This window comes from Melitaea cinxia, chromosome 30, assembly GCF_905220565.1.
Source record: "Melitaea cinxia chromosome 30, ilMelCinx1.1, whole genome shotgun sequence".
Lineage (NCBI taxonomy): Eukaryota > Metazoa > Arthropoda > Insecta > Lepidoptera > Nymphalidae > Melitaea > Melitaea cinxia.
Window position 1 is genome coordinate 1,020,188 of NC_059423.1, and position 27,151 is coordinate 1,047,338.

General features: G+C 38.3%; 1 protein-coding gene across 1 annotated transcript in view; it reads right to left on the reverse strand.

Annotated features, from left to right (window-relative positions):
• Positions 1-1,939: 1,939 nt before the first annotated feature.
• The window catches only part of LOC123668058 (RNA-binding protein 26), a 35,875-nt gene continuing 10,663 nt past the window's right edge, over positions 1,940-27,151 (reverse strand). The window contains exons 4-24 of the mRNA XM_045601850.1: positions 26,269-26,423; positions 25,490-25,558; positions 24,838-24,941; positions 22,854-22,934; positions 21,202-21,336; positions 20,870-20,952; positions 20,260-20,388; positions 19,147-19,255; positions 17,373-17,449; positions 16,976-17,109; positions 15,489-15,620; positions 14,678-14,818; positions 13,908-14,064; positions 13,345-13,463; positions 12,728-12,772; positions 8,654-8,737; positions 8,019-8,122; positions 4,781-4,925; positions 3,766-3,894; positions 2,584-2,664; positions 1,940-2,020 (exon numbers count right to left, since the gene is read on the reverse strand). Of these exons, the coding sequence (XP_045457806.1) occupies positions 1,940-2,020; positions 2,584-2,664; positions 3,766-3,894; positions 4,781-4,925; positions 8,019-8,122; positions 8,654-8,737; positions 12,728-12,772; positions 13,345-13,463; positions 13,908-14,064; positions 14,678-14,818; positions 15,489-15,620; positions 16,976-17,109; positions 17,373-17,449; positions 19,147-19,255; positions 20,260-20,388; positions 20,870-20,952; positions 21,202-21,336; positions 22,854-22,934; positions 24,838-24,941; positions 25,490-25,558; positions 26,269-26,423 (2,294 nt within the window). The remainder of the gene's footprint in view (positions 2,021-2,583; positions 2,665-3,765; positions 3,895-4,780; positions 4,926-8,018; positions 8,123-8,653; positions 8,738-12,727; positions 12,773-13,344; positions 13,464-13,907; positions 14,065-14,677; positions 14,819-15,488; positions 15,621-16,975; positions 17,110-17,372; positions 17,450-19,146; positions 19,256-20,259; positions 20,389-20,869; positions 20,953-21,201; positions 21,337-22,853; positions 22,935-24,837; positions 24,942-25,489; positions 25,559-26,268; positions 26,424-27,151) is intronic.

Consider the following 27,151-nt stretch of genomic DNA (forward strand, 5'->3'; position numbering starts at 1 on the left):
ATTTTATAGCCTATATCATATATAGCCTACATATGTACTGGTGTTACATTTTAGTGAGCCTATTGTGTATTATACAGAATGTTCTGGGGACAATGTACGAATTTAAATTATTTATATTTTAAAAACTGTGTTTCACGATGATTGATAAGCAAACTTTTAATAACATATGTATACGGCATCGCAAGCGCGTGGCCGTCCCTACCCCCAATACCCCCCCATATCCCACCAGGAGCTCTAAACAAAACTTTAACAAATTATACACTTAATCATTCATTAACCACTCGGTCCCTGTATGAAAACATTATGAAACATTTTTGAATATCATATCGAAAATCGACAGCTCCAGCGGGGTTCGAACCCGCGTCTCCGACTGAACCCGCGATGTACCCGCTAGATCGAAATTTTTGATATGATAATTTTTATATTCGGTTTAAGCGAACGCGAAAGCGAACTTTATGAAAATCCATTCAGTAATTTTTGAGCAAGAAATTTACTTTTGTAAATCTATATTGTGCCCACTGCTGCTATTTAACACGTTGAACGCCAAGGGGACACCAGTTAAGCCACACTTATTGAGTCCATGGGGTCAGATTAAGTCCTTATTTTAAAAAAAATTATGAAAATTTCTTATTACACTACCATTTTTCTTCTTACATTCCATTCTTAAAGATATTACCTATTCTTCCTTACACTATCTGACTTATATTTCCAAGAGATATTTTTTTAAGTTGACTCATGCTCGCGGTCACGTGGTGTCGCCCGCGGCACCAACGGAACAATTGTGTGTCGACTACATGGTGTTCCAGAAAAATTAAAATATCAAGGCGGCGTTCAACGTGTTAAAATATAACATATATATCTTATAAATGGTATGTAGTGTTTGTGGATTGATTTAAAGCCTATGTTAATACGTATTTATGTATATATGTATGTATATGTGTATGTATGTATGTATGTAAATAAGTAAATATATTCAAACGTTTATGTCTCAATTTGTACACCAACACCGACACAATACCATCTCCTCTGCCCCTAGGTTGCCTGGAAGAGATCGCTTTTTAGCGATAAGGCCGCCCTTTGTGCCTGATGATACTCTGTTTAAGTTCATAATATGTATTATTTCTGTTTTGGTGTACAATAAAGTGTATTGTTATGTTATGTTATTAAACAGTACATTATCTCGGAACATTCCGTATAAATCGAGCCGTTCATTACAAAATATTAGTATAAAACCTCAACGAAGCTGTTCGTATTGATGTTTCGAACGTTTCCTATGAGATCGGAATGATTACGATCATTACAGAGTCCATAATGAAAATTTACGACGAATTATACATTCAAACTCTTATATTAGTTTGTATAGTAGTCAAAATCCGTATTATGTATAATAGGCGATATTTATATATATATTTATTGTGTAAGAACTGGCGAACAAAAACTTTTACGTGTCTTCGGTTAGGCATTATTGTGTAACGAAAAATTTAAATAAATATTTCAATTTAAGTGACTAATTTCATCTAATCAAAAACGATATTATACAAAACAAATTTAATGCTTTCATTCGCCAGTTAACTTACATATCATACAACAGACCCCTTGTATACAAGACACCTCGTGTACGATTTTAACAATTCGAAATTTAAGCGTTTCAAATCGATATATACAAACGACCTCTTGGATGGAGGTGAAAATATACGTATTATACACGCTACAAAGAATTATACACGCGACCTCTCGAACTAAGGTGAACATACACGGTACATGTATAACTGTACAGTCTACAAATAAGCTGGTACATCGTACATATATAGCTATACAGAATTATACACTCGACCTCTCGAATAGATATGGACATATATGGTACACGTGTAAAGTGTAGAGAGTTGGTACAGGGTGCTCGCGAGGTGTGTACAGGCGGGGGGTGGGGTGGGGGGTGTCGTCAACGCCTCCAGGAGCGGTCCTCTTCGTCCTCTTCGTCCTCGTCGAAACGGAGCGGGTCGGAAGTCGGTTCCTTTTGATTCTGTAAAGTTAGTTTTATTACTAGATATTGGCTCGTATTTTATTAAGAGGTGTTTTTAAAACTTTTGAGACTAATAAATTAGACGCCGCGCCGAGAAGATAGAGAAATTGACGCCGCGTTGGCGCAACGGTTACAGCCATGGATTGTAACTGTTGCGCTGGCGGTTGTGGGTTCGATGCTCGCACATGAAAAACGTTTGTATTGGCCATACAGGTGTTTGCCGTGGTCTGGGTGTTTGTGCAGTTCTTGTGGGTCTCCCCTACGTGCTCTCCACGTTAAGCCGTCGGTCCCGGTTGTTATCATGTACACCTGATAGCGATCGTTACTCATAGTAGGGAATATATCCGCCAACCCGCATTGGAGCAGCGTGGTGGATTAAGCTGCGATCCTTCTCCTACATGGGGAAAGAGGCCTATGCCCAGTAGTGGGATTTTACAGGCTGAAGCGTAAAATAGATTTTATAATAAAACATGCGATTAAGACGACAACTGAAACAGCCTTTGACGTTACTTTTAAATAAAAAGGAAGTACATCAGTGGTCTCAAGTGCGTGTGTGTGTCTACCTCGGTGTCCTTGTGTTCGGCGGAGTCTCCATTCTGTGCGGGTGCGGCGGTCAGCGCCTTGTTGTTCGATACCCATGTGATCTGTAATACAGGAATTTTCCATATAGATTATTGTACTATTCTGTATAACTATTAATCGATTTCAAAACAAGTAGGTTCTTCATTATATTTTTTTTAATATGTGCTATTTAGTAACATTTTATTGGGTGTATTGATTTTTATTTATTTTTATTTTTTAGTAGAAAGCCGGGTTACTCTGTAGATTAAGGGCCCTCATTATGAAGTTAGATAGGTTAAGGTATTTTTTTTTTTGGTAACGAAATTACGCTGATAAACTGTCAAATTTTAAGTATAGATCATTTGACGGTCCTTAATCTAAAGATTTACCGAAAGCCAGTTTTATCGAGTACCTTAAATATGTTTAATAAGGTCGTCTGGTAGAGGCCGCTAGTGGCAATAAGGCCGTTTTGACGAACTTTATTAGTGGATGTTTTGTATTCTCCTTTTTTTATTACTCACTGTATACGTAGTGACTGCAATCAATATGTTATTTATCTATCTTTGGGTACTTGTTGGTTTCTCTTCATTAGGGAACAATGACTATTATTTTGTAATTTACTAGCTGCGCCTCGCAATTATATATATGATAATTTAAAGAAAAAAAAATATCCTATAGCTTTCCTCGGTAGATAGGCTAGCCAAGACAAAAGAATGTTCCAATACGGAGCAGTAGTTCCCAAGACAAAACAAACAATGTTTATCTTAGCTAACACCAGGCAGTCACCGACAGCTGTCAGCGAGTACTGTGTGGCTACGGTACTAAAGAATACAGCCACCCCCTTCTTCCCGTGGGTGTTGTAAGAGGCGACTAAGGTATAACACAGTTCCACCACCACCTTGGAACTTAAAAAAGTGATCGATGGCGGGATAACTATCTAGCCGCTGGCTTTGAAACACAGGCCGAAGACGGGCAGCAGCGTCTTCGGCGCGACAAAGCCAGCCCTGCGGTCACCAACCCGCCTGCCCAGCGTGGTGACTACGGGCAACACATATGAGTTCACTGCATTTTTGGCGCGAACTTGTGGAGGCCTGTGTCCAGCAGTGGACTGTTTAGGCGGCCCCGCCCGCCCGGCGCGGTGGGGCCTGTGCCCAGCAGTGGGCCGTGGACTAGTGGTGAGTCACCGAGAGCGTGCGGTCCCCGAAGAGCCTCGCCCGCGCGGCCGCCAGCTCGGCGCCGGCGCGCGCTCGGAACTGCAGCAGTAGCTGTGGCACGGTAGCGTCCGCTTGCCTCGCCGCGATCTCGCCGAATTGCTGCAACGGCACACACTTTATTATCATATCACTAGCTCGGCAAACTGGCGTCCGGCTCGCCTGGTGGTAAGCGGTTATCGTAGCCTATAGACGCCTGCAACACCAGAAGCATCGCAAGCGCGTTGCCGACCCTATCACCCCCCCTCCTCCCCCAGGAGCTCTGGTCACCTTATTCACCATAGGAACACAATACTGCTTGAAAACAGTATTATTTAGCTGTGATCTTCAGTAAGGTCGAGGTTTTGAGCAGGAAATTCTCGCTGTACCCTACCTCAGCTTTTATACACCACTCGCTCGGTCGGCGGCTTTACGCGTCGTCTCTACAAGTGTAGATGATATACGGTAGAAATGATACGTTTTCGTTCACAAGTGCTACTTCGAAACGAGACACGTTCCAAATTAAACTATCTGTATAACATACATCACTAAACGCAACTAACAAACGAGTGCCGTTGTTTGTTAACGAGTCTCGTTTGCGAACGAATCATCTTTCCTTATATAGAAATCGTGCATTCATGTACGATCAATGATAAATGATAATTTCAAAAACAGTTCGTTACCTAATCACCCAGTTTCAAAAACAATCATTTTTATAAATATAGAAACTTCATGCAAAAGAATCAAAGCTTGATTTGAAACTCAATGAAACGAAAATACGTCACGATAAAAAAAACAAACACATAAATGTATAGGAAAGAATGAAATACAATACATTACTACTCAAACATCTGAATAGCGCTTACGACCTTTTTCAATGATCAATATAACAAATCGCATCGACCTACTTTCCTACGATTGTAGAAGTTGCACTTCTCAAACGACAGAAGTGAAACTTCTCATCATCTCACGAATCGTGTCCGCGCACAGGAACCGTGTAGATCCTCACCGCGAAGTGCGCCGTGACGCTGTCCAGCTCCTCGGGCTCGAAGCCGGAGACCAGCAGGGTGCGCGGCCGGTGGTCCACCGACTGGTTCACGCTGTACGCCTTCGCCCCGCGCTGATAGCGCAGCGACGCGCTGAAGCGGCCGCCCCTGCACAGTCAGTGGCCAATAAGTGACAAGTAAATTGACATTTAAATGATGATAGATAAATATATAAATAAATATTTACACAATACACACACAGTCGTCTGTTCCTAAAGTAAGCAACATAATGCTTGTGTTATAGGTTACACCCGACTGGTATATAGCTACCTATTTTTTTTTTTTTTTCGATAAACATACTTATAAATTATACATATATAAATAAATATTTATATTACACCCAGACTCGGGAATCGAACCCACAACCACCTGAGCAGAAAGCAGGGTCACTACAAACTGCGCCAACGGGCTAGTCATAGATGATAGGTGTGTGGACTTAGCGATGCCGTATTTCAAAACACAGTTTATATATTATTTTCAAAAGAGTAACTGCGGAGTTTCTTTGCGATTCTTCTCTGCACAATCTACATTGCGAATCTGTGGTAACTTTAGTTTTAAAAATAATAATCTTTTAAATTTTTTCATTTGTAAAATGTTTATAAATGTTTAAATGAATAGTTGTTTTTGATACACATACACACGGTCGTCTACCCCGCATATAGTAAACTAATATTATAAAGAAGTTTCGAACTTTGTTTGTTTGTGTAGGGGGTAATCTTCGCAAATACTGATCCGATCATGAAAACTCTTTCACTAACAGATAGCAACACTATTCAGGAGCGATATAGGTTATATTTTATTGTTATTGAACAAAAAATTCAGTGAAAAATACCAGTATATGTAAATCAAGTCGGAGAAATACGAGCGAAATGAAAACTTTATTTTTGCATCATCAAAATAATAATTAACGCCCAACGAGGTGGGTACGGGTCGGATAGTAGTAAATAAATTTATATATTTAAAATGCGCTTAAACCTTCAGCAACAGTATGGAAAATACCTCATTTTGTTAACCGACTACAAAAAAAGAAGGAGGTTCTCTATTCAATTGTATTTTTTTTATGAATGTTAAATCAGAACTTTTGACTGGGTGAACCGATTTCGATGAATTTTGTTTTAATCGAAAGGTGGTGCGTGTCATTTGGTCCCATTTAAATTTAATGGATATCTGAGAAGTACTTATAGAGTTTTATCTAATATTGCGTATTTACTTGACTATTTATTCGTCGACCTACGCTGTATTAAACCGCATTAACTTTTTAGTGGGTTTATCGATTTTGATGATTCTTACTTTAGTCGAAAGCTAATGCTTGTCATGTAACCTAATTTAAATTTGATCGAAATCTGATCATTACTTTTAGAGTAATCTTTGATAACGCGTAATTACTTTGACTATTTTTTCGTCTATTTACATTGTATTACTTGTCGATGTAATTGAAGTCGGTTTTTTTTTTCGCTTGCGAGCAAACACACGCTGACACACACACTTCAGCCTATCGCAGTCCACTGCTAGACAAAGGCCTCCACAAGTGCTGCCCATAATTACCACGCTGGGCAGGCGGGTTGGTGACCGCAGGGCTGGTTTTGTCGCACAGAAGACGCTGCTGCCCGTCTTCGGCCTGTGTGTTTCAAAGTTAGCAATTGGGTGGTTATCCCGCCATCGGTCGGCTTTTTAAGTTCCAATGTGATAGTGGAACTGTGTTATTCCTTAGTCGCCTCCCACGGAAAAAGGGCTTATACTCTTTGCTGCCGTAACCACACAGTATAACACAATTATTAATTTGTTTTATTTTTGTTAAAGAGATTCGTAACATATGGGGATGTTATGAAGTTATCATAACATCCCCATGTGTCATAACATCCCCATGTTATATCGTTACTTGTTCCTTCCATAACAAAGGTACACATTATTTAGCGAAGCGATAATCATCATTGGCTACAACGTCGATTTTAATAATTTTTTGACTATTAATAACATAAGCTATTTATAGAAGTATAACTTCTTTACGCACGCTTTACTTGAGGAGTAAGCTGGTGGTGACGAGAGCGTTACGAAGTGTGATCGGGCGAACCGAACGGAAGTTGAGAGGGAGATATAAGTTAGATGGAGCTAAAGAAGTTTAACTTCAGTCGTGTGGTCTTAAGCACAATCGTTTTTTGAACTTTTAAAGTAACATGGATTTTAAAATAACATACATGGTTTAAAGTCATAATTAATTCGGACATAAGAGGAACTATGGCCAAAAATGGCAACTCAATATCGATTTTTCTTATAGTGTGGCAACATTCTTTAAACTAATATTACTGTAAATACATCTTACCGAAGTTTTCTCTTCACAATACGGTAGCTTGAAAGAATAAAATATAAATATCTAATATTATTATTAAATAATTTTACAATATTATTGTTTTGTTAGTATTTCACGATGCTTCTTTAGTATGACTACTTTTCTTAGCTATTATTTAAATCAAATACGACTCAGATAACTCAAATATCCTAGAAACAAGACTGCTTTTACATCTACAATATAAATACAATTTAATCAATGTTTAAAAATTAAAAAAAAAGCATTCATTCGATTCGAAGCAATCGTTTGGAAGTATATTTTGGCGATTTATTTTTATTTATATACATTTAGAGTAAGACCAAGTAATGTTTGTGCTTTCCTTGTACCTTTTATCAATTATTACCGAAGTAAAACTTCTTTACGCATACTTGACTTGGGGACAACATTTTCATTTTCTCTCTTTCTCTCATAACCAGTTACGTTTTATATATCTAAGACAGTGCAGGCCTATTGCTAAAGAAGTCTTACTTCAGTCGTGTGGGCTAAAGCACACTCGTTTTTTAACATTTAGATCCAATTTACTATTCTTATTGCAAAGCCGAAGTATAATATCAAAAGATTCAATATAATCAAGCAGTAAGTACTGCTTTATATTAGTTGCTTAAACCGAATATAAAAATCATGATATCAAAAATTTCGCTCTAGCGGGTGCATCGTTCCATAGCTTAATTGACTAGAGCGCCGACACGGTCAGTCGGAGACGCGGGTTCGAATCCCGCTGGAGCGGTCGATTTTTGTTATGATATTCAAAAATGTTTATTCTACATATATAATTTAATGTACTAAGGACGCATATTATTATATTTAAATAGCTTCTCGATGTCATTTTTTTAGTTTTAATCTATCAAACTCACCTGGAGTGCGCCCTCCTCGGGGTCGGGAACGTGGGGTACTGGAGCGCCATCTGACGCCTCATATCCGCTATCTTCTTGGCCAGTTCCGTCACATCCTGACCCTCCTGGAAAAAGTCATCGATTGAATTAGTCATTTCGCAATTTAAAATCGGCTTTTATTCACGATTAATAACATCTAATTGATTCTTAAAAAAAGTAGGCTAAAGCATTTAGCCTGTTATATCCCACTGCTGGGCATAGGCCTCATTCTACATGTAGGAGAAGGATCAGAGTTTAATCCACCACGCTGCTCCCATGCGGGTTATTGGATATATTCCCTACTATGAGTAACGATCGCTATCAAGTGTACATGATAACAACCGGGACCGACGGCTCAACGTGCTCTCCGAGGCACGGTGGGGAGACTCACAAGGGCAGACATCCAAACCAGACAGAAATTAGTACAAATAAAATATCCATCCCGAGCGAGAATGTAACCCGTAAACCGTCGGTATTTAAAGCGACTACCCGCTCGACTACACCAAAACGGTGTTGACTAAAGCCCTTTATATGAAACTTTGAAATCCCTTTGCCTGTATTTGCAGTTTTGCACTGCCCAAAAGTTTTTAGAAATTAACAAAGATAGTCATCGTTACCTGTTGTTTCGTTATTATATCTAACTCGGCGTCCAGTATGTCCTTCTGTACCTCTTGCAACGTTTTCGGTTTCTTAGCGTTCACCTGATGACAAAGAGATCAATTAATATTACGTTCATAGATAAATTTTAAAACGCAGTTAGTTACAGCACTTTTTACAAGAAACATACGTCTAAGCCCCGTTTCTATATTCACAAAACGGTTAGTTTTGCTTACAAAACATTAAATTTTCAAAACGAATCGTATTGTCAATATAGAGATCAGGATTTAGACAACACACAAGCATTTAATAGAACAACGAACCAAAAAGGGGGTTTAGGAATATGTCTAGTCTATGTATTTTATCACGTTTTAAATTTATTAATTATTATTTAAATATTATTAATTACCGGTGTCCTGAAACACAGGCCTCGAGCCTAGCTTAGGCACCAGTCTCCCACAATATTAGTGCTCATGTTATTATGTACCCATCTAATGTCCTGTTAGCAATATTGTGGTGAGAAAATAAATAAATCTTATTATTATTATTATTATTATTATTATTAACTTTACCGAATCTTATTTGTACGCTTATTGGTTATAATTAAGACATAATAGGCAATTATTTTTTTTGTAAGCTTTATGGAGTAGTCACCCGAAAATGGAATTTGGAAGATTTCTTCAAAATTTTGGGAAAATCATTTTTTTATAAAGAAAATTTTTATTAATAATATATTTTTATTTATTTATCGTTCACATTATGAGTATATTATTTCAAATATAATAATTAATCATTAGTATATCTGTTAAACAGTTAGTTGTTGATGTTTGCGTACTTTTTGTTATGAAAATATTTTCCGATCAAAGGATAAGCTTAAAAAAGCATTTTTTTTCTCTTAAATTGGATTTAATTTCATTTATGGATTGTGATTTATAAGGTTTAAAAATATCGTTTAAGTTTGGATTAAATCATTGTTCTATTTTTTTTTTATATTTACAGACAAGCCAAGCCTTTATTATATACATATACACAGGCAGCGATGGTAATATTAAAATATTATTAACTTTATTTTTATGAAATAGTAATATTTGCATTGCCTTATTTACTAAAACAATTGTGTAGAGATTGTACGAAGACGACAATAAAAGCGCTCAAGTTAACATAACATCTTTACTTTTCGACCGACTTCAAAAAAGGAGGAGGTTATCAATTCGACTACTTTCATTTATTGAAGTAAAAATACGCACGATTGACTTGGGGAGTGAGCTGGTGAATGCGTGACGAGAGCGTTACAGTAAGTGTGATTGGGCGAGGCGAACGGAAGTTCAGAGGGAGATACAAGTTAGTAAATATAATATTTTACTTACTTTTGTGTACTAATAATGGGTAGAGATAATACAATTTTTAACTACCGCTAATTATAGGAGTTATTTAATAACTTCTGTAATGATACTTCTATTTACTACTGACTAACTAATAACTATTTTATTACTACTTAATTTTCAGTACGTTCAATTAGAGAATCGTAATAACTAAACTACTTAACAAGTAATAAAAAAAAACTGCACTCTTCACAATTAAATATTATATTAAAACACAGTTTATTCATTTTAAAACAGTAACTGCGAAGTTTCTTTCCGATTCTTCTCTGCACAATCTACATTCCGAATTGATGGTAGCTTCACTTTTGACTATTGTAATCTCTTAAAATTATAATTTGTAAGATGACGATTCGAAGGTGCTTTTGAAGTCTATTCGAATGAAATTGTTTTGATTTGAATTGAATGAGAGTTAATATAAATTTTAAAGCGCTTGATATTATTTATAACGAAGTTCAATAGTTCCATTAAGAGATAATAAAAGATGAAATCAGTAAACTAATTATAAACTTGTGGTCGCCCACTGGTCACATTTCGACCATAGTTAACTTAAATGATAAGTTTAAATATTATTAAGGTTCTGTTGTCAGAGACTATACTTCTGTAATAATAAACAAAAGAGTATATATGCGTGTGTGTGTCAAATACATAATAGTGTTTAATGTATTTTTAATCATATTTTTTTATTATATAAACTATAAGTGTGCGAAAAAAGGGATACAAAGTTTTTGTTTCACGTATTAATATATAGACGTACACTTATAATGTATACTAGCTGACTCGGCAAACGTTGTCTTGCCAATAAACGCTATACAAAAATAGGAATAGGTGGTAGAAGGGTGAAAATTCAGGGTTGTATCTATTTTTCAACGCCAAATCATAATTAAAAAAAAAAAAAAAATTATCTAAAAATTAAAAAAAAAATGGGGTGGACTACCCTTAACATTTAGGGGGATAAAAAATAGATGTTTTTCAATTTTCAGACCTACCCGATATGCACACAAAATTTCATGAGAATCGGTCAAGCCGTTTCGGAGGAGTTTAACTACAAACACCGCGACACGAGAATTTTATATATGTATATTATGATTTAATGACCTTTAAGCGTCTCTCCACCGACAGACAATTAGTTACATTTAGTGATATATATTATATACAATATGTAAATGTATTTTAACGTAATACGTGTCTAAGCGAGTGCGTTTTTATATTATATAAAACGATCGTTGCTTGCTGCGCATGCGCCTTTATTAATAGATTAATTATTTAAGCCTGTAACGCCCCAATGCTGGGCATGGGATCTTTCTCCATGCCTACAGGGAGTAAAAGGATCGGAGCTTAATCCACCACGCCGCTCCAATGCGGGTCTATATATTTTGTAACTGTTATTTATATTTTGTTTTAAAATATCAAATATTCAGTATATTTAAAATAATTCATTACAATATTATATTTGACAACTTAACATTGAGTTAACCGAATGAGATAAAATTCTAAGTAATTTTATTTTTAAAGTAATAAATGAAAAAATATATAAAAACGAAAAACATAAGACATACAAACACACAAAAACTCGAAAAAATAACAAAGCGACTAAAATTTTAAGCGTAAGAAATAAAAAAATACAGCACTCCAAGGCAATAGAAAAGAAATGAAACATAGCTATGGTTAATGTAATATTATGGTCATCCACTATCGTCAGAAGCAAAATGTCTATATTATATTTATAGCTTAGCGTAAGCGAAGGTAGTTTTAAGATGGTTCTACGAGGGTGTCATCTTCAACCCTTGAACAAACCCTCTTTAAACACAAGACAGAAATAAAATTACAAAAAAAAACTCTGTAATTAAGTTTACCAACTGTGAAAAGATAAATAATTACTATTGTATTTATTTTATGAACGCCTTGAAGTAAAACTACGCACACTTGACTTGGGGAGCGAGCTGGTGAATGCGTGGCAGAGTTACGAAGTGTGATCGGGCGAGGCGAACGGAAGTTGAGTGGGTGATATAAGGTAGTGATGGTAGAAAGAGAGAGGAGATACGTTTCATAAGAGTCAATTTGTGTGGTCTAAAGCACACGCGGTTTTATAGCCTGTTATTTTGAAAATATTTTAAAGCTCTACGTGATAGTTGTCAAAACATAATACTCCGCATTCAAGCGAGGCGTTTCTTGTGTATATAACACACAAAAGAGAAAATGTATTTTTTTATAAAACTTATGTGAAATGGTCATTAGGTATGTTTTTTTTTACATTTCGTTTCTTTTCATACCTTTATTTAAAAACTACAAACATTACAACATTTATTGCTTAGAAGTGACATTAATATAAAAAAATGTAAGTGCCTGTATTTTTTCCCTTAATTTCATTCAATTTTTAACGTGAAATTAGCAACATGCATTATATTTTTGTAAATCTTTCTAGTAACTTCCGAGTAATTATTATAAATATAATAAATGATGAATTCAGCGTTCTTTGTACGTATATCCCATGGTGTACTCAACATGTGAAATATTAAAATGTGCATGTTGTTTTATATCATGCATAAAAATGTATTTTTGCAAACGCCTTTCAAATATATCGTAAGAAGAGTCACTTCAAATGCATGTATGAGTATAGAAACATGTCAAGCATATGGACATGTAAGGAGCGCGTAACATGTGCATGTAACATGTGCATGTCACGCGGGCGCATGCGCACGCAACGGTCGGTACCTGATCGAGTTGGAGCCGAGACATCGACCTTGCCACCGACTCGTCCTGTTTTTTATTAAAAACTTCTTATTACTAAATACATTTTTGTTTTATTTTGTTTTTTAATTTAAAAAAAAAAATCAACAAAAAATATGTAATCAAATTTAAAATTCATACTTATTTTAATGTTCTTAGTTTATATATTATTTAAATTGACTATAATTAATTTTTATCAAAAAATTGTAACTTATTTGAATACATTAAATTTTAAATTAACATTTTGATGATTATAATATCATTTACTAAGGTAAAATAAGTCCAAAACCTTGATCCAATACCCAAATTTTGTCTTGATTTCCATATTTATACTACTGCCTTTTACCTCAGCATGACAGTATAAATATATATACTATATGCTAATTAATAATAAAATCTCTTATCCCCCCCCCACCCCCTATAACTTAGGGGTACGAAAAATAGATGTTGGTTGATTCTCAGACCTACGCGATATGCACACAAAATTTCATAAAAATCGGCCCAGTCGTTTCAGAGGAGTATTTTAACTAACATGTGACATGAGAATTTTATGTATAAGATATTAAATATGTATAGAGAAAGCATATAACAATAAATCAGACCTGTATTTGCTTCAGCATGCCGTTATTGGCAATCAATTCCTTGCTAAGTTTCTCGATGCCCTCTTGAGCCGCGTTAATAGCTTTCAGCAGAGCGTCCCTTTGTTGTTCTGTCACATTGCCTGAAAGAAAATATCAAATTAACATCATAAAACTATTGTTACACATCCGCTGATCTAAGACCAACTTTCCATCGAGGTAGAGACACAGTTGGAAATTCTTGAACTTCTTGAAATTTGGACCAGCCCGTCTGGGGATGTACCTCAACACTCAGATCACGACTAAATACACTGGGGTCAAGTGCATGTGTGCAGTGTTGTGTTCCTGTGTAAGGTAGAAAGCTCCTGGTTTAAAAAAATTGACACCCAGGAAAGGTGCAGGTGGTCATCAGCGTAGCAGATGACACCCATCCCGGGGATCAGACGGCTTCGCTGGACCCAGTCGTACCCGATGTCTCACAGGATCCCTGCGGGAGGATGATCGGAGAGGTACACCTCCAACAACCTCCCTTCACATCACAACACCACCCGAGAGTAGTACTACTCAGCAGATCTCCTGGCCCTCACCGCTCTCCAGGCGCTGGATGAGCAGCCGCTGCTGCTGCAGCTGGGTCCGCAGCAGCTCCTGCGCGCGGCGGTGCACCTCCACCACCTGCTTGTTGCCGGCCTTCACCGCCGGCTTGTTCACCAGCGCCGGCTGCTGGCCGTTGGACGTCTCCTTGGCCTGTTTCATGACGACACACATTTATACACTGCATGTGACTGACAAAAAAAACGAGACTGCTTTAGACCGTACAACTGAAGCAAGACTTCTTAGACTGACAAATAAAACGAGTGTGCTTTAGACCACACGACTGAAGTAACACTTCTGTACAGTAGGCCTGCACTGTGACTTAGATATACGAAACGTAACCTTCTATGACAGAAAGGGAGAAAGAAAATGTGTGCTCGCACCTCTCTCTGGGAGAGAGATCTCTTGCGCCGTTCGCCTCGCCCGATCACACTTTTCGCAACGCTCTCGTCACGCATTCACTAGCTTACTCCCCAAGTCAAGCGTACGTAAAGAAGTTTTACTTCCAAAACTAATTCAATTCTACTCGTCTGATCTTTGTGTTCGCAATAAATTGATTGGAGTAACATTGTTATTTGTAACCGATACTAGATAATACAGGTATTATTACTGCTTAGGCATTAAATAGTTTCTATGAGTCATAGTATGATTTTTTATAGCCAATTAGTGTTAAAATATTTTTTGAAATACGACCGTTTCATTCACTTAGTCCTAATAATTTGTTTTTTTTTATGCACTTTTTTTTTTTATTACAGTCTAATCCCACCTTTTCGGCCTGTTTGATGTCGGCGGTAGCTTTGATGTTTTCCCTGTTGATGAGGACCTTGTTGTGAGACATGAGGTGGTTCTGACTGTCGGTCGGTTTGTTCGGCTGCTGGCCGCCCGGCGCCGTATTCTCTTGTTTATTCTATACACAAAAAACAACACTTTTAGTTAAATCAAAGCTCATCTCAAGAATTATAACTGTACAACAAAATCTAATATACATTACAAAATCTATAGTTATTATACATTTTATACAACATAAAATATTAGTAAAGCTGAAACGGTAGTTTGATATTGAATTTTAGTTTCTAAAACAAATTGAAAATAGTGTATACAAAGCTTTGAAATGGCAATATATCACATACTAGCTGACCCGGCAAACGTTGTCTTGCCGCTAAACGCTATTTAAAAATAGGGGTTGATGGTAGAGGGTTGAAAATTTAGGGTTGTATGTATTTTTTAATGTTGTATCATAAAAAAATAGAAATTAAAAATTTTGTCTAAAAAATAAAAAAAAATTTTTTGGGGTGGACTACCCCTAACATTTAGGGGGATGAAAAATAGATGTTGGCCGATTCTCATAGATACCGGATGAGCACAAAAATTTCATCAAAATCGGTCAAGCCGTTTCGGAGGAGTATGGCAACGAAAACTGTGACACGAGAATTTTATATATTAGACTAATTGAATGCCTCTATTTATTTAAAGAATTTAGGAGAAAATGTCAAAATATAGATATTAAGAAACATACACAAGCCGTCCTTATCAACGGTCGGTGAAAAACAGATTAACCATGTTTCAATGTGACTCACCTCGGGGTTGTGCCAGAAAACTTTGATAAATCTGTTATTGAGCACAGCTTCGGTGCTCTTGTAGGCTACGTTGGCTTCAGTCGGATTTGAAAATGTTATGATGGCTGCTTCGGGATCTCCTTCGTAGCACACCTGTTAATTTAAACAAAGATTTTATTAACGAATTACAACACCTAACTACTTTTTTATAGTACTTACTAGCTGACCCCACGTTGTTTTTTCATACATGTTACAAACCCCCTAAACCCCCCCTCCATATAATTTAGGGGGATTAGGAGGATTAGGAGGGGGAAAAATAGATGTTGTTCGATTCTCAGACCTACCCGATATGTACACAAAATTTCATGAGAATCGGTCAAGCCGTTTCGGAGGAGTTTAACTACAAACACAGCAACGCGAGAATTTTATATATTAGATTTATTTATTTATTTCTCTGTACATACAAGTTTACAGAGCTTTGCTCGAGACACAAGTAAGTCAATCAAAATAAAAAACTGCAAAAACACAGGTATGACAAATGATTTCGTTCATTTGATGACAATGATTCAATGATAAATGTCAAAATATAAAAATATAAAATCGTATCAAAATACAATAATTAAAATTTACAAAGTCAATAAAAATACATTACTCTCAGTGGATTAATTAAATAAGAATCAAATATCAATAATTCTGTTAAGAAATTCGTATGTGAATATTACAATATAGCTACAATAAACTTGACAAACTTTTTTATATCTATGTTTTTATAAGTGTAGTAGTAGTAATGGTAATAGTAGCAGCGTTGGTAATCAAATTTTGATTAAACACTAAACATCCAAAGATTATAAATTAGCTTACTTTATTCTAAGATTTATTTTGTAGTATTAAAAAGAAAAACCAATTGGAAATGTAATAAAAATTGAATATTACTTTCACTGCTATGAAGACAAGTAAAAAATTTAAAATATGTCTCATTTCAAGCTGTATTTTGTTTTTTATTTTTATTGAGGTACTTAAAAATACATTATTTAATAATAAAAATGATAATTGTTTTTGCTCGCAAATGCAAAAAAAACCGACTTCAATTACATCGACAAGTAATACAACGTAGTAGTCACTACGATTTTCGAGGTTTTCTCTCGATTTCTCTGGGATTCCATCATCAAATCCTGGTTTCGTTATCATGATACCACACTAGGGATATCTCCTTTCCAACAAAAAAGTATTAACAAAATCGGTTCATAAACGATGAAGTTATCCCCGAACATACATAAAAGAATTGAAGTCCTTTAAGCTAAATAATAGTGCTTTCAAAGCAGTGTTCTGTTCCTGTGGTAAGGTGACCAGACACTTGTAACGCTCTTGGAGTTGAAGGCATTGACGTGATAGCTGTTTATCATCAGACGTACTATACTTTTTTACTTCCATATTGTTATACAGAAGATCAAATAAACAACACTGCTTCTCAAGTAGTGCTGTTCCTGTGGTGAGGTGTGACCACTGACCTGTATGTTAACAATTTTCCCAAACTTGCTGAAGTGATTATTTAGATGTGTGATATCGTTGAGTCCTCGAGGTACTTTCTTTACTTCCAGCGAGCAATTCGCTGCGTTAGCGGGTAGCGGCGGCCTTGTTGTCCCTGTTAAAAACAATATATATTAATATATAGCACGGATGATAACAAAAGAACACGAGAAGCGCTTGAAAAAATAAGCTGTTTCTTTTAAGGGGGTATTCTGGTCTAGAAATTTGAAAATATCGATTTTTTCTTTCAAAAATATGTAACTGTTATGAATTTTACTTGATGTGCAGTAATACTATGATATAAAAGTCACATTAGGAGAAATTGGACGAAGTTTGACATGGTGTCCCTAGTGTAACAGTTATTAGAGCATCGCTCACCGAGCCTGTTGTAGTCGAAGCTCTTCTTGCCGGGGGGCGCGTGCCGCGGAGGGGGGGGGCCCGCCTCGTGCCTCACCCTGGAACAGTTCATACTTCAGAATCCATACTTATGCTATTTTGTATAAAACAAAGGTGGCGAGTGCAGTCAGCCTGATGGTAAGCAGACACCGTAGCCTATGGACGTCTGCAACACTCGGGTGCATTACAAGCGCGTTAGAGATACTCTGGCTTCCTCACCACATGGAACCAACACTACTCGAGCACAGTATCATTCCTTGGGTTTGCTCCAAACTTTGAGTAAGATATTTTCTGCTGCGCTCTACATCAATAATTATATTACGTAAATTTCAAAACTATCTCATCACATTAAAAACAAACAAGCATCTGCACAGCGCCCTCTGTGTTTCCGATTACTTTCAAGACACGAGTTTTTTTATTTTAATAATTATGTCCGTAAAAAATATTTCAATTAACCAACATAGATAAGAAACGAAAATATAAAAAAAAATCGAAACTTTGAATAGTCATTTTTAGCCTATAATATCCCACTGCTGGGCAAAGGCCTCTTTCCCCATGTAGGAGAAGGATCAGTGATTAATCCATCATGCTGCATCAATGCGGATTCGCAGTAAATTAAATATGTGTGTGGCTACGGCAGTAAAGAATATAGCCACCCCCTCTCTTCCCGTAGGTGTCGTAAGAGGCAATGGGATAACTAAGCTAAGCTAAGGGATAACTCAGCTCCACTACCACCTTGGAACTTGGAAAACCGACTGATGGCGGGATAACCATCCAACTGGTGGCGGGATAACCATCCAACTGCTGGCTATGAAATACACAGGTCGAAGACGGGCAGCAGCGTCTTCGGTGCGACAAAGCCAGCCCTGCGGTCACCAACCCGCCTGCCCAGCGTGGTGACTATGGGCAATACACATGAGTTCACGCCATTTTTGGCGCGAACTTGTGGAGGCCTATGTCCAGCAGTGGACTGCGATAGGCTGAAGTGTGTGAAGTGAATTAAGTTTATTATAAATGAAGCTACCACCGATTCGGAAAATGCATATAATTTGTACAAATAAAAAGGCCTAAAAAACTATAACTTGTATATATATTCTTTATTGCACTTTAAAAAAAAACATAATTACAAGTCATTTTTACAAAGAATGTTTGCAAGGGCGAACTTATCTCTGTAAGAGATCTCTACCAGTGTACCCATGGTGGTGAGAGAAGATGTTATCGCGGGACTCATAAGCGCATTTGTGATAAAGTGAAAAAAAACTGAACAAAAACTTATAAATTAATAAAAAAAAGCCATGTACTTATTTTGCAATATATACATTCAAAATTAGTGATATAAAATACATATATACTTAAATACATACACAGTTACATGCACATATACATGCATACATACCCACATATATACATACACATATACATACATAAATACATACATACACATATACATACATACATACACACATACATACATAAATAAATAAATACATACATACATACATATATATATTGAGAGTACAACAATTATGAGAGGTTCATAGCTTCAGAGAGAAGATGATTTCTTAGCCCGTCCTTGAAAGCATAAATTGAAGTGCTGTCTTGGATCACTCTCGGTAAATGATTCCAAAGTTTTGCAGCGCGTATTGTGAATGAATTGAGGAGGAATTTGGTGTTATGTTTGGGGACTTCAAGCATCGATGTAGTATATAGTAGTATTGTAAAATAAAATACATAACAATTAATGCTTTAATCATACCTTGGTATGGGTACAAGTTCCCTCGTCGCCATTCTAGGAGGTGGAAGCGCGGGCGGAGCGTAACCCACTACGCCTCCTCCCCAGATGTCGGGTGCCGCGGGATTGTACTCTGTGAAAGTAATTTAAAATGATTATTACATCGAAACAAGGTCGTTACTTGTAATATACGATACAGTTTATATATCACTTGATATTCATGTACACACATACACACACGTATGCGCCCATGCATACAAGTACGCAAAACAAATAAATAAATATTTACAACATACACACACGGTCATCCGTTCCTAAAGTAAGCAACTTAATGCTTGTGTTATAGGTAACAGCCGCCTGGTGTAGCTACATATATATTTTATTCGATAAACATACATATAAATAATACATATACAGCACTACAAACTGCGTCAACAGGCTACTCGTAGTAGTAAATGTTACACAATTACTTAATATAATATATGAGTGTGTCGTCGAATGTGTCGTCGAGCGCGAGTCATGGCGTGAGGGTGAGTCGTCGAGTGCTAGTCATCTAATGTGAGCCATCGATTGCTTGTGGTTGAGTGTGGGTCGTCGATTGCGAGTCATCTAGTGTGAGCGGTCGAGGGTGAGCGGTCGAGGGTGAGCGGTCGAGGGTGAGCGGTCGAGTGTGAGCGGTCGAGGGTGAGCGGTCGAGTGTGAGCGGTCGTGTGAGCGGTCGAGGGTGAGCGGTCGAGTGTGAGCGGTCGAGGGTGAGCGGTCGAGGGTGTGCGGTCGAGTGAGAGCGGTCGAGGGTAAGCGGTCGAGTGTGAGCGGTCGAGTGTGAGCGGTCGAGGGTGTGCGGTCGAGTGAGAGCGGTCGAGGGTGAGCGGTCGAGTGTGAGCGGTCGAGTGAGAGCGGTCGAGGGTGAGCGGTCGAGGGTGAGCGGTCGAGGGTGAGCGGTCGAGGGTGAGCGGTCGAGGGTGAGCGGTCGAGGGTGAGCGGTCGAGGGTGAGCGGTCGAGGGTGAGCGGTCGAGGGTGAGCGGTCGAGGGTGAGCGGTCGAGGGTGAGCGGTCGAGGGTGAGCGGTCGAGGGTGAGCGGTCGAGGGTGAGCGGTCGAGGGTGAGCGGTCGAGGGTGAACGGTCGAGTGTCTCACCGGGCACGGGCGCGGGCAGCGGCGCGGGCGGCAGCGCCAGCACGCGGGACAGCGCGGCGTCCTCCAGCACCACGGGGTCCGCGCCGTGGTCCCACTCGCACAGGTCGCCGCGCATGCAGTAGCCCTTCACTGCGGGACACAGCACCGTTACCATACGGCTCGGCCTCTCGTAGCGGGGCTGGCCGCTCGTAGGCCTCTTTCTCCATGTAGAAGGCTCGGAACTTAATCCACCACGCTGCTCAGTGCACTTTGGTTTCCCTACCGACGCTACCTGCAGTCCACTGCTGGAGATAGGCCTCCACAAGTTTACGCCAAAAATGGCGTGAGCTCGTGTGTGTTGCCCATAATCACCACGCTGGGCAGGCGGGTTGGTGACCGCAGGGCTGGCTTTGTCGCACCGAAGACGCTGCTGCCCATCTTCGGCCTATGTATTTCAAAACCAGCAGTCAGATGGTTGTCCCGCCATCAGTCGACTTTATAAATTCCAAGGTGGTAGTGGAACTGTGTTGTCCCTTAGTCGCCTCTTACGACACCCACGGGAAAAAAGAGGGATTTGCCCCATAGTGATATAAAAATATCGTCAAATAAATAGTTGGTACGTATATCTTACCGTCGAAATCCCTACACCTGCGTCGGTACGAATCTGCGTGCTCCAGGCGTGTTCCAGGCGGCGACATCGAACGGTCGCGAGACCTGCGGACACAATTGTTTTATATTATACCCATTCCTACTACCTGCCTAGGGCAATTTTTGTAGGAGTAACTGCCTGAGTTTCTTGGCAATTCTTCTCTGAGACATTTCAAATCTGTGATAACTTTACATTATGATAATTAATTTATAAAACCTAATATAATTATTATTTATTTTTTGAGTTTGATTACATTAACATACAATGCAATATATTATACATATAATTAGATTTAAAAAATCACAACCACTTACCGTTCCCTATCCCTCGAGCGGGATATCCTATCCCTGTGTTCTCTATCCCTCGACATCCTATCTCTCTCTAACTCTCTCTGAGGCCGTACTCTTTCCCTCTCCAGTTCTCGTTCTCGGAGGGCTGGTGATCTTGACCTGGAAAGAGCAATGTATTTATTACTAGCTGCTGCCCGCGACGTCGTCTGCGTGAACGCTATACAGCACCAAAAATACCCACGATTATACCTTTTAAAATAGTATTCATTTACCCGTTTCTTCTTTACATTTCATATCTACAGAAAAATCTCATAGACGGCGCTGCTTTAAAATTGTCTTGTCTACTTATATTCATTTAATTTTGGTTATCGGCTTAGTTACTTATATTGCGTGATTTTTATAGCTTATATAGCATGGTTATTAACATAATAACAACAACATTCAAATATGCGTCGTTAGATTACACGTTGTTACAGAATGCGTAGAGAAAATAAAGGTTCACTGCTTATTCCCGGTAGGTGATAGCATGATAATATGTAGCCTATATGTTAACCCGACTTTTTAATAATATTCGTGCCAAATTTGAAGTAAATCCATGCGGTACTTTTTGAGTTTATCCCGGACATACATACAGACAAACAGACAAAAATTCTAAAAACTATATTTGGCTTCGGTATCGATTGTAGATCACACCCCGTGTTATTTAAAAACAATATTCAATGTACAGTTTTGACTTTCCTACCATTTTATTATATGTAAAGATTTACTGTAATTAGTAATCCGCCTTCACGGTTAGGACTGTTGCCAGTGATCCCATCATGCGTTCCAGAGTATTGTGATTACATAATTTATGAAGAAAAATTTCTTTACGCACGCTTGACTTGGGGAGTAAGCTGGTAAATGCATGACGAGAGCGTTACAGTTAGTGTGATCGAATGATTAAAAAGAAGATAATATATTGTTTTAAGTGAGCCTGATAACTTTAAATATTTAATTTTTTGTTTGGTTGCTTACCACGTCTATTGTTTTGTTGAGGTCCCTATACTTCGGCAATGTTTCAATGGGGAGACTTCTCGAATAACTATCGCTATTAGATATATATGATAAAGCCGAGACCGACAACCAGGTCGAAAATAAATATTTGTATTAATTCAAACATCTACCCTGAAAGGGAATCGAGCCAGCAGACCACACCTGAGCAGTCGTCTTCATTCGTATAAAGAAATTCCTATAGAATTTAGTTGAATTATGCCGTGACTGGCTAGTAACGATGTCAGAACGAATGATGTAAAATTTAATTAGTTGTTTATAACTATTAGAATTTGTGAAGAAGAGTGAAGTTATAGACTAATAAAGTTTTTTGGCGACATCTATCGCGCAAAATACTAACTACGTAATTAGAGAAAAACTAACGTATGCTAGCTACATCGCGCTATTAAAGTTATCAAAGTGATATATACAAGGTCCCGACAACAACCGTTGGGGGCGTTAGCCCGCCAGACAAAACAAGCGTCTGGTTGGAGGATCCTCCCTTTGCAATGACGGGCGTTATTCTTCACACCCCAAGGTTTAAATGTCGTTTTTATAGTTTCTGAGTTAAAGTTTATTATTTGTACTCTCACAACAATAGAGAAATAGTCATATATCTATACAGGGTGTTATCGTATAGAGCTCACCGTGACCGGCTCGTGTGTCTGTCGGCGGCGGGCGGGCTCCGGTTGCGATAGCGGCCACGAGGCGACGGCGATCGCGATATCCTCCTGTACAAGTCATGACATCGTTACTTTATACACTTAACAGCCGCCCCCCGCAGTTTTACCCACGTCAAATTAAGGAAAGAATGTACTTAAAGAGCTCACTTGGCAACACCAGAGGCATCGCAAGCGCGTTTCCGACCCTATCCCCAATCCCCCCCAGGAGCTCTGGTCACCTTACTCACCAACAGGAACACAACACTGCTTGAAAGTAGTATTATTAAGAACTGATCTTCCGTAAGGCCGAGGTACGAGCACGATATTTCTTGCTGTGTCCTACCTCAGTCAACTGTACTCTGTGGTTTATTTTAATATGAAGACGGCGTTCTAATTTACTGCGATTATAATTAGTTAAGTTGAGTGACAGCAATGAATCACTATTTCCTTAAGACAAATAGACTATATAATAATACAGGCTAGGAAAAAGGCATAAAATATTAAAATTTGAGAAAATTTTGTTCCAAGTTTTAGATTTGTACAAACGAAATAATTATATGGCATTAATCATAAAAGAAACATAATAGCACTAAAATTTTACAAAATTAGTACAAAACCATTATGCCTTTATCTTAGGACGGTAATAAATATTTTACAACAATATCAATGAATATCAACAATAACCTACAATGCAGATTATTGTTGATAGCATTAATGAATTATAAATACCATGCATTTATTACCAAACTATTTAGGTTAGTAAGTCAGTGAAGCAGTCGATAGTGCATGCAAATAATTGTAGTAGGCGAGACTAGAGGTAATTTATTTCATTCACAAAACTTTCAACATGAATACTCAGAACATTTCAAAAAATTATATTTAATAATTTCAAATATCTCGCACACCACTGGAAAGTATACGAAAGTGTTCTAGAGAAGTCTATAATACTGAAAATTAGTCCAAATCAGTCAGTCAGTACAGTAGTTGGGAAATAAAAACCAAAAATTACTTTATCAGTCATTTTACAAATTAAAATTAAATTTGTCTTTGAAATTTCAATTACAATTGATTAAAATTCCTACCGATTAGAAATGTAAATTTTGCAGAGAAGTACTGGCAAGTAAGTCTATTTCTAATGAATAAATGATAGCTAATATGAAGCTATTGGCCGAGAAGAATAGACGAGACTAATCGGAATCAGTAGATAACAGACGAGAGCACAATTAGAACACTAAAGAGCAGTTGAGAGTACTCTGGATCACCCGTAGAAGAGTCAAGATCGAGAACATTACTAAGCAGTCGAGAGCAGTCAATAGAATTCGAGAGCAGACCAGAGCACTGTTGAGAGCAGTCTAGAACATTCAAAAACACTTATAGAGCAGTCGTGAACCAACCAGAACAGTAAAGAGCAGTAAGAGTACAACAAGAGCACTACAGAGCAGTCTAGAGCAGTCAAGAGCACAACAAGAGCGCTACAGAGCAGTCAAGAGCACATCGAGAGTGCTACAGAGCAGTCAAGAGCACATCGAGAGCGCTACAGAGCAGTCAAGAGCACAACGAGAGCGCTACAGAGCAGTCAAGAGCACAACGAGAGCGCTACAGAGCAGTCAAGAGCACAACGAGAGCGCTACAGAGCAGTCAAGAGCACATCGAGAGCACTACAGAGCAGTCAAGAGCACAACGAGAGCGCTACAGAGCAGTCAAGAGCACATCGAGAGCACTACAGAGCAGTCAAGAGCACATCGAGAGGGCTACAGAGCAGTCAAGAGCACATCGAGAGCGCTACAGAGCAGTCAAGAGCACATCGAGAGCGCTACAGAGCAGTCAAGAGCACATCGAGAGCGCTACAGAGCAGCCAAGAGCACATCGAAGCGCTACAGAGCAGTCAAGAGCACATCGAAGCGCTACAGAGCAGTCGAGAGCACGCCGGAGCAGCCGGCCGCAGACGGCGCGCGTTAGTGCGGAGTACCTGCCGCACCTGCGCTCGTGCTCGGCGCGCGGCGGGCGGCGCGCGCGGCCGCGGCGCTCCCACGAGTGCGAGCGGCGGCGGCGGCGCTCGTCCTTGTCGCGGCCCTGCAAAGGGAACATTCGTTGGCCGTTAGCATGTCGCGGTTGGGCATAGGCTTCTCCTCTATATAGGGGAGGGGTAAGAACCTAATCTCGTTACATTTCTGGAAAATTGAGCATCTTGATATAAATTTCTAGACAGGCATCGAGTTTGCTGAGTGTTTGTTGGCTGTTTTTATTGGTTTAGATCTCTAATCTAGTCTCCGTTTAGCCCACCTTTCCCTGTTTTCTCGAACCCCTACCTTGTTTGTTCTAGAAATATACACGAATTAGTAAACAAGATTCTAAACCATACTCCACAAAAAGATGCGTCCAAATTGAAACATAATCTGAAGACATAAATGTATAAACAAAGAACAACATTGTTTTTGTTTATTATGTAATAAGCTAAAAAAGAAAAAATAAAACTGAGAAAAAGGATATAATAAAAGAGAGAAAAAAAAACCATGGGAAGAATTATTCAAATATTCAAAATAAACATTTTTTGAGGACATTTTGAATTGATTATTTGTATAAGAATATCATGTTAGCATTATTCATTTAATAAGACTAACCGAATCAGTCCTTCTGTCTCTTCTTCGGGGAGGATCCACTGGTTCTTCTAGAAGCTCGGTTGGCAACACCTGTAACATATTTTGTATTTTTGAATATGTTATCATGTTGTTTTTCATTTCCATAAATATTTATCCACAGACTAAGCTAAATTCTCAGAGCAGAATGTGCTGGAATGAGTTCAGTAATTTTTGAGTAAAAAAGCAACAATCACATCTAAACTTCTGTATTAAGAGTAGAGCTTAGTCTACCTCACAGCTCCACAGCTGCTTGATAGCTCTCTATTCTGAGTAACAATTGCTATCAGATGGTTTTTCTGACCCTAACCTCGGAGCTCTGGCCACCTCACTAACCACACGATCACACCTAAACTTGAGACCAGCGTTATTTATCTTCTGTAAGGTTTGAGGTACTTTCTGCCAGAAAAACATCATTTTTTTCAACAGATTTTTGCTATCAAAAACAATGCTGAGATAGGAACCTAGTTGGCATTTTCTTCCTTTTTGTTATTTTTGTGTTACCTATCCATTTGTTTCATGTATTCTTGTATGTTTCTATTATTACTATAATATTTTTTTTTCCACTTAAATTTTTATATGCAAACAAAATCTGTTTATTTTTTCTTTCTCACTACTTCCCCAGTTAGATGCTTCAGATTTTGAGCAGGTCTTCGCTGCGCGTCAATAATTTCTGTATACAACCTCTGCACGATGCGCAAAGCGTTCCCACTGTACCATGCACTCAATATCTATACCAGGTCTAGATCAGTGATTGTTAGTACCTTAACGAGTGTTTGTTCGGTGTGGGCCCGGGACCGTGGCACCACGGTGCGGTGTCCGGCGCTGTCTGCCCGAGGCCGCGCTACCGGCTTCTCTGCTGGCACCGCTGCAGACACGGGGACTGAAATATATAAAACATTATAGCATTCATATTCAGCTTCTCACATCCCACTGCTGGGCTTAGGCCTCTTTGTCCATGTAGAAGAATAGGATTTGGATGTTGGTGGATATGTTCGCTACTATTAAGTAACGATTGCTATCAGGTATTTGTGATACCAACTGAGACCGAAAGGTTAACATGCTCTCAGAGGCATGATGGGGAGACCCACAAGGACAGACATGCAAACTGGAAAGAAACATCTGTACCGATTCAAATATCCGTCCCAAATGGAAATCGAATCTACAGACCGTGGGTGTTTTAGGCGTCTCCACTATAACGGAGCGGCTGTTTTAAGCATTATAGATTAAATATATAAATATTATATCGAGATTTGAGATTATACTGAAAGTATTATCTATAAATATACAATAAACGGTTCGACTATATATGCGACATATATTATGGCTTTAAAAAAAGCTAATGGATATTAAATTTTTCTTGCGTATAGTATTGGAATACTATTTTTACCATTATTATCCGCTAAACCACAGTGAAGCAGCACAGTAGATTAAGCTAGGCTCCTTCTCCAACATGAAGAAAGAGGCCTAGCAGTGAGATATTGCAGGCTGAATCATATACCATATCAATCATATACCATATCATATATATTTTAATTTATATAATCTGTAAGCAGAGCTTACCTCAAACCTACTCATTTTTCGCATCTTTTAATTTGATCAAGCAAAAATGCATCATACATAACAAACATCGATATTTCAACTCAA